Source organism: Opisthocomus hoazin, chromosome Z (genome assembly GCF_030867145.1).
Source record: "Opisthocomus hoazin isolate bOpiHoa1 chromosome Z, bOpiHoa1.hap1, whole genome shotgun sequence".
Taxonomy (NCBI): domain Eukaryota; kingdom Metazoa; phylum Chordata; class Aves; order Opisthocomiformes; family Opisthocomidae; genus Opisthocomus; species Opisthocomus hoazin.
The window spans coordinates 59,123,223-59,131,464 of NC_134454.1; the positions used below are offsets into that span (position 1 = coordinate 59,123,223).

General features: G+C 53.1%; 1 protein-coding gene across 1 annotated transcript; it reads right to left on the minus strand.

Moving 5' to 3' along the window:
- Nucleotides 1–3,529: 3,529 nt before the first annotated feature.
- Nucleotides 3,530–7,945, minus strand: KLF4 (KLF transcription factor 4). The gene is made up of 5 exons (XM_075411654.1): nt 7,573–7,945; nt 7,374–7,491; nt 6,334–7,246; nt 6,074–6,238; nt 3,530–4,552 (listed from the first exon to the last, which is right to left on the minus strand). The coding sequence occupies exons 1-5, from the start codon at nt 7,575–7,577 to the stop codon at nt 4,377–4,379; spliced, it is 1,377 nt and encodes a 458-aa protein (XP_075267769.1). The 5' UTR covers nt 7,578–7,945; the 3' UTR covers nt 3,530–4,376.
- Nucleotides 7,946–8,242: the final 297 nt, after the last annotated feature.

Sequence of the window (8,242 nt, forward strand, 5' to 3'; positions counted from 1 at the left end):
ATTAAATTTCGGTGAATGATGGGCCTTCCCCTCTTTTATGTACATACTCCTCTCCTTGGTCTCCAGAGATAAATCCATCGAGCCTACACACAGCTATTTTGATCTGGGGAGCTCTCCTGGCAAGTACGAGTCAACACATGGTGGTGGTGGCGGCAGAGGCGTTCCTCTTCCCCTCCATGTGAGTTTTGCTCACCATACCTTGAGTTTACTTCCTCCAACCGGCAGTCCTACCGCATCCAGACCCTTGCCAGAGACCTACGGTGTAACTACTGCTCTGCTCATCCACATTTGCAACCCATCCCTACTCTCCTGCTGCCTTCGAGCACACAACACAATCACACTCAGGAAGGAGGAAAGCCAGGGAGGAACACAGTTTGCAGCTGGGTTAATTTGGAAATTCTTGTACTCAGATGCTGTTAAAGTGCTTGCCAGGGACTGCAGTGGAAGCAGGCTAGCTCTAACGTCTAGAACACTCCCATAGGAAACCTGTGTAAACTAATTCGGCTGAACCGTTAGCACTCAGGGTGATTAACCGCAGGAGTCTCTGATCTCCCCTTATTAAAAAGAAGAAGAATGAAATTCACTGATTCATATCAGCTTAGTATAAATCCTCATGAGATCTGCAGTTGATTTCAGCAGTGGCAGGATCCAATAACCTCCATGGGGGATGAGCAGCTCTCTTGCAAGTACACCTTCATGTGACAGGGGAAAGCTGAAGGCATTTGTACTCGATTACAACCAACGACTGAGTCTGAAGTGTGCGAACTTCCAGCCTGTGGTGTGTAGCAGACAAGTGCACAGAAGCGCTGTGGCTCTGAGAAGGTTTTTATTGCGATGCCACTTTTGAATACTTGGCACTCGGTAGGCAGACATGTGCCGTCTTGTTTCAAACAGCTCCATCTTCACACGTTAAGTGTGCCTGACAGAGATTTGGGGTAGAGGTAAGTGGGATTAAGGATGGCTTGTAGTTTGACTGCAGAGATCCTTCTCTGCCACGAGAGCGTTTCCCTTCGGCAGCCAAAATAGTGCTCTGGGGCAGCCCTGGAGGTGCTCGCCCCATGTCAGAGAGGCCTCCTCCCCTCCCCCCAATAACCTCAAACCCTGTTTTTAGATGCCCTGGCCTGAGCAAAGTAGCACATGAATATAGCTTTAGTAACGCCAAACAAATCTCGTTTTTCAAGACACCCTGACAAGATTGCTTGGTGTTTTACATATGTTTTATGAGATGTGCCTTCTGATACGCGTGTTGCTCCACTGCATCCGTGCACAACCTTGCACCTAAGTGAAACTCCAGGATGCCAGACACAACGAAGCAGGTGGCAAACACAATGTGCTGTTTCCAGCCCTACCTGACTTACCAGAGCACAACTGGTGCCACTGCCCATTTCAGTATTTCCCCCAAAGACCTCCTTAAGAACAAGGACTGCCTCTCATGGGCTGCAGGCTGCATGGCAAAAATTGAGTATTGGCTCCTGTCCCAAAAATATAGAGGCAGCATTCTGGCAGTGGTTAAAGGAACAGCAGCATTTCTTTTTAAATACCAAGCTACAGTCGTGCCTGTTTAGGTCCGGAAAGAAAGTCATACACAAGGACAGCTTGGTGAGGATCAGGAAAAAAAGAAAAAAAAAATCAAGTGGGAGAAGAGAACAAAGCCCTGTTTCAAGAATGCTATTGTTCATGCAACTATAAACCTAAGGGTCTATAAAACCATCAAGCAGAAACTGAAGCTGGCTGAAGCAGATAGTGCATTACTAAATGCTAGAGCATCTTATAAAATTCTTAAGGCTGCATAATGACAGAACACTTCAAAAGTGAAAGAAACAAGTTTCTTGGATGAGATCTTCAGATTTCAGTACTTATGATGTGTTAAGACGCAGACCTCGCGCAGACGTAAAAGGTTCTGAACAGCAGCTGCGCAGGCAGAGGCGACCCTGCAGCTACTCAGGCGTGCTCCAGCGTTATCGAGACAGGGCAACACGCTTCAGGCACACAGTACGTGCCAGTTGCAACATCGACCTTGGATCTCTCATCCACAAGCAGAGCAACAGAGGAGGTAAAAAATGACTGGTTTAATTGTAAAAAGTTCACACGAAAGAAGCTTCAGAAAAAGGATGACTCATAACTTCAATTCAGCTTTAAATACTTGCTATTTGCAAACCAAACAAGACATTCCCTGCTCCCTGTGTTACCTATAAACCAAACCAACAAAGATAGCTTTCAGTTGAACAAAGCATGCCTAGGAGATAAGGGGTGAGAAGTATGTTCTGCATCATTATGTTACCTACATGGACTTAGAAAGAAGTGGCACCAGCCACCACACAAAGAACGTATCAAAATGTGAAATTCAATAGCATTCCTAAGGCAGATTTGGGAACAAAAAACTCGCTTTTGCCACTGTTGTTTTAACTACTGCAAAAACATGAATGGCTCTTGCCCGTAATTTGTTTTCCATACGCAGCTTCAGTGAATGTTACATATATCCAAATTCCTGGTTGACACTTTCAACCAGTGGAAGAGGACTCATTTCTTTCTTCTTTTTACAAAGAGCAGTGAGAAAAACAGGTCCTATTCATCAAGCATTCATGTTGAAATCATCCTGTTGCTACACTTCTGTAAAGAAACGAGAGCAATGAGGTCCCCAAGGACAATTACAACAAAAAATGGTAACAACCCGAGGCAGGCAGCAGGCTCGCTGCATTGAACCGCAGCAGAGCAAGCGCAACCGAAGGCGCACTGGGCACCTGACAGCCACACCTCCCCAGTGTACAGCTGTCCGGTTTGCAGACACTGCATGGTCAGCCTTCCTGAGTCACATGTGCACACCAGGATTCCGATGGGAATTTTGGCTCTTCACATACTGCCCGACTACTGAGTTCCCAGGACAGAGCAGGCTTCAAAAGAAACACCATGCAGTTTACTGTTAGGTCTCCCATGCACGCACTCTTCATTCCCTGAGTCTATTCTCTGTGACTTTACTCAGCTGATTTTCCTTCATTCACATGGGAGTGGTTACACCAGCTTATCTGAGACACCCAAGAAAATGAAGGTAGCAATCTTCCACACTGAAAAGACCACTACAAAAAATTTTCTAGGATTTGTTATCTTTAAATATGGAAAGTCTAATGTCCCCAACAGATGTATCTCCTCTAACAAATAATTCAGACTGAGTTACCTTAATGGTAAATTACAGTTTCATCATGCAGGTGAGGTAAGCGGCAATTCGATATTCAGAATGAAAATTTTCAGTACACCTTTTCCTCTAAAAACATGCATTACAGCAGCACAGCACTTATACAACCCTACCTTTCAGAGTCTTCAGACAGCAAGCCTCCACCACCACCCTCCCCGCCTCCTGCCTTGGGAAACTCAACCACTAACAAATACTTAACTTTATTTGGACACATCCATACACAGAAAAAAAAATTAGAGCAGCCATTCAGATAAAATATTATAGGTTTATTTAAAACTTATTTTCCATTTGAATATGCAAAATACAAATTCCAACAAAAAGTTCTTTTACTTCGTAGTTTACAAATATACAAAATAAAAGTTCGCTTAAATTTATATTACATATTTCTATGTAAAGAACTATATAGAAAACATTTGTTCTGCTTAAGGCATATTTGGGAATAAACCATTGTACAAACTATTGCACATCAAAACCACAGTGCATTACAGACTGTCTGCACAAAGTTATTTTCTTTTAAAAAAAAAAGATAAACCAGGTTTATTTACCTGATTTAGGTCAGAATCAGCAATCGGAAGACAAAAATATTTCCTTGTCAGATATGCAGCAGTTTGAGAACTTTGGCTTCCGGTTTTTGGTACCTCTAGAACCAACAGTCACTAAGCACCATGAAATAGGCTTTTAAAATATAATTCTGTACCTGAATTTTTCCTCCTCTTCTAACATTGTAATGGCTTTTAGAAGGAAAAAAAAAAAAAGGAAAGCACAAGATGACATTTACATCTAATATTGCATTGAAAGAAAATTAAGGGAATGTCATTTCCCTGTGTAATATCCCCACCCTCTGAACTACACACAGTCTGTTAACCCTGATATCCGTGACTTCCAGTCACTCCTTAGCATTTTGTAGTCCGGAAATGAAATTCAAGTTGGATTTACAAATGGAATGATAGAAGATCCAGTCATTGACCCCAAGGTTTTTGGTTCTCTCTTCTTTTAAATGTGTATATATATTTAAAAAAAAGTTGCAACGTCTGTATGCAATTATCCCTCTTTTCCACTCTTTGGAAGACTTCACCTTGATTATCTGTAGTGCTTTAACTGTGTTCTCCCCATCTTGCGGAAGACAGTCCTTGTGCTGTAAATACTGAATCTCTATGGCAGTTGGGGAAAGGTCCACTGCTTCCAATTAGAAGTGCCTCTTCATGTGTAAGGCGAGGTGGTCTGACCTGGAAAATGCTCTGTCACACCTCTGGCACTGGAACGGGCGGTGCCCTGTGTGTTTTCTGTAGTGACGAGTAAGTTCATCGGATCGGGCAAACTTCCATCCACAGCCTTCCCAGTCACAGTGATAAGGCTTCTCACCTTTAAAAAAAACACAGAAAAAACCCACATCAGGTAGGCTGTTCTCATGGCTACCAGATCTAACATCCACCTTTCAAGAAGCACTAACACACCTTGTCCTGGGTAAGAAAAAGGGTGATGTCAAAGAAAATGCAACGAGCTTCTTGAAGTAGTTGCAAGCAAACTACAAAGAGTAACAGAGTAAGACTGTTCAAGATATACAGGTACGACCAAACATGGGCGTCACTGAAATCTTCACTAAAATGCTGATTTCCAGGGTTTGTCTTGCACACAAGGCTTCACAGCACAGAAGTTCAGACAATAATAGTGTATTTTTGCCAGCTAATGTTACATGATCAAATAGCAACCAGAAATAGCTCAGCAGACATAATGTATTCAGATAATTGCAGGTCTCTAGAATTAGAAAACAGCTGGAAACCGTTTTCATTAGCTCAGCCTCATTAAGGACTCAATCGTACTGTCTTCACTACAACAAAACCACTGTTGATGGCAAGATGAGTTTCCCTGCCAATTACAAACTCCTGGTCCTACATATACTGGAGACAGTGATAACCAGCTCAGGGCAGGTGGGAAGTACTGCTCACATAATTGAGCAGTACCCCCCCATTAGCTAAAGATGTAGCCCATCACGCTACCAGTAGTTTCTCCCTTTCCCATCTCTCTTCAGGAGAAAGTTTTGAATCAAATTTACACTCCAGGGATTTAAGTTATGCAAATTCCCAGGTTATTTAATCACGGCTACGGAATGCCTGCACTGTCAAAACCGCACACGATGTACCTGCTTTCACAAGCTCAGTTACTGCAACATCACATTCAGCTGTAAGGTTAAAGTTTGACCTCGGGCTCAGATACACACTTTGGCAGATTTTATCCGAATTCTAGCAGTAGCCGATCAACCGTTAAACTCTGCCTCTTTGGTGCTAGTGCAGAGGAAGATGTGCTCCCATGCGTAGGAGAGGCACCCCGTCAGTGCTGCCGACGCAGTCGAAAGCCCCACTTGCAAGGGGCCCATCACCCCTCCCTCAGAAAGGGAACACCAGCTTGCAGCGGAGTACGATCTCTTGCACTAGAGCAAGCCAAGACAAGAGGGCTGCGTGTGCGAAGCGCTTAACCACGAGCAAAGAAAGCAGCATCTCGGAGAGAAGTCTGCTCTCTTCTCAGAAGTGGGCCAACACCATCAAGAGCAACAAACCCCAGCTGACTTCCAACTACCTGCTAATTAGCTAGCCACATAGCAAGAGCGGAGCAACAAACTTTGCCTTGGCAAGAAACCCACCCGCTCCCACATCTGAGTCATTCTGAACCATTAAGCAAGACGCCGAGCCAACAAGCAAAGACTGCACAGGACTTCATGTAGCCAAGGGGGGAGGAAAAAAACAGCCCCGAAACCAGCAGAGAAGGGTTACGACTTGCTACCTTTAGACCTCCTTGTGTGCTCCCCCCTCTTCAACTGTCCCAGGGACTCACCCCCTGCCCCTCCCCCGGCAGAGGCATCCCACAGACCCCACCGCTGGGACCAACCTGTGTGGGTTCTCAGATGCGCCTTGAGATGAGAACTCTTGGTGTAGGTTTTGCCGCAGCCTGCGTAGTCACAGGTGTGCGTGGCCGTCCTTTTCCTAGGCCACGACCGCCGTCCCCTCTTGGGCTTGGTCTCCTCAGGCAGGCAGCTCCCCGGCGGCATCAGCTCTGGGGGCGGACAAGGAGCAGTGAGCACCAGCGCTGCCAGCGCCAAAGCGGGCACCCCAGCGTGCCTGCCACTACCGCAGCACAGGAAGACTCACCTTGGTACTGGAGCGTGCCGGGCGGCAGCTGCTCGGGCAGGAAAGTGGGGTAACCAGGAGCTGGGGGGTACCCGGGGGGCAGCGGCAGCGGTGGGTGGCTCAGCCCCGAGGTGGCGGGGAGACAGTCTCTGCCGCTCAGCATCTCTTCGGGCCCCAGCGAAGTAGCAGTCCGGGTGGGCAGCGGGCGGCCCAGGGAGAAGTCGTGCTGGGGGGCTCCCCGGTGGCTGCTCCCGTGGGGCGCTGGCGGGGCCAGGGTGCACGGCGGGGCGGCCTCCTGCTTGATTTTGGGGCAGACCCGCGGCAGCGGGCTGTAGGGGGCCCCGGGGCCCTCGGTGCCGGGCGGCGGGGCAGCGGCCGGGGGCGGGCCGCTCTTGGGGCTGAGCCCCGGGTGGCTGTACTCGCCCACGGCCTTCACCACGAACTTGCCCTGCAGGCTGCCCAGGGGCGGCAGCGCGGCCGGCGCCGGCAGGTACACCGGGTCCAGGTCGGGCCGCATGAGCTCCGCTACGAAGCCTCCCGAGGGGGACACGTCGGTGATGTCGGCCAGGTTGAAGGGGGCGGCGGGGCCGGCAGCGGGGGCCCCGTCGCGGCCGCCGCCGCCGCCGTAGAGGAGTCCGGCGGGCTCGGTTCGGGGTAGCGGGTAGGCGAAGGGCCCGGCGGGGCAGGGGCTGGCGGTGGCGGCGGCTGCGGCGGCGGGGGGGGCCACCACCACGGCGGCGGCGGCGGGGGGCTCCTGGTGCATGAGGGAGTTGGAGAGGATGAAGTCGAAGTCCAGCAGCTCGTTGAACTCCTCAGCGTCGCGGCGGGGCCCCAGGGCGGCGGCGGCCTCCAGCTCCGACAGCGGCGGCTCCGCGGGCCGCGCCGCCAGCGCCGGCGGCGGCCGCTTCAGCTCCGACAGCTCCTCCCGCCAGCGCTGCGGGGAGACGGGCACGGCTCAGCCCCGGGGCCGCCGCCGCCGCGCCGCGCCCGCCCCGGCCGGCCCCCGCCGCCGCCCCCGCCCCGTCCCGGCCGGCCCGCGCCGCCGCGACGCCGATACTCACGTTGCCGGGGCCCGCGGGCCGCGCCGCTTTCTCGCGGCCCGCGGCGCCCGCCGCGAAGGTGGCGATGGAGGGGAGGAGCGTGCCGCTGAGCGCCATCTCGCACTCGCCGGGTGGCTGCCTGCGGTGGGGAGAGCGCGGCGGCGTCAGTCGGCGGCCGGGACGAGCGAGGGCCGCGCCGGGGGCCGCGCCCGGCACCCACCGCATCCGCGCCGGGGCGTCGAGCCGAGCTGCTGTCGCCGTCCCGAGCGCCGCCGAGGGAGAGAGGGACGAGGGGCAGGCGGAACGCGCCGTCCAGCCGCGGAGAGCCGGCCCAGCGCCGCCCGGCCGGTGCCGCGGGAGCGCCTTTCCTCGGTGCTGGCGCTTTACCGGAGACGGAGGCGAGCGGGGCCGCTAGCGGTGCCGCGGGGAGGCGGCTGCCGCCCGGCAACGCGGCTCCGGCACCGGCAGGGCGGCGGCGCGAGGTGCTTCCCAGGGAGCTGCGGCCATTGGGGAGCCGGGCGGTACGGACGGGGCGCGGTGCTGCCCGTGGGGAGCGAGGGAGGGGCCGGGCCAGCCCCCGCTCCGCTGCCGCCGCCGCCTCCGCCGCGCACCGCTCAGCACTGCCCGGCGCCTGCCGCCGCCGCCCTTCTTATAACCTCACCTCGCGCTCGCCCCGCCCACCGTCGCCTGGCGACGGCGAAAACAAACTGACACGTGGGGGGGAGGGGGCGGAGCGAGCGCCGCGATGCGAGGCGGGGGGAGGAGGGAGAGCGGGGCTCCCGCCCCGCCCCGCCCCGCCCCGCCCCGCCCGCGCGCCGCTTGCCTGCCGCGCGCGCCGCGTAACGCTGGCGAGGGCGCTGACGCCAGCGCGGCGGGGAGGGGGAAGGCCG

Excerpts from the sequence above, each read along its gene's own strand:
- KLF4 (XM_075411654.1), bottom strand. Across the intron at positions 7,247-7,373 it reads GGCCCGCGGGCCCCGGCAAC|CGCTGGCGGGAGGAGCTGTC; the intron begins GTGAGTATCGGC and ends GTCTCCCCGCAG. Across the intron at positions 4,553-6,073 it reads GCATCTGAGAACCCACACAG|GTGAGAAGCCTTATCACTGT; the intron begins GTTGGTCCCAGC and ends TTTTTTTTAAAG.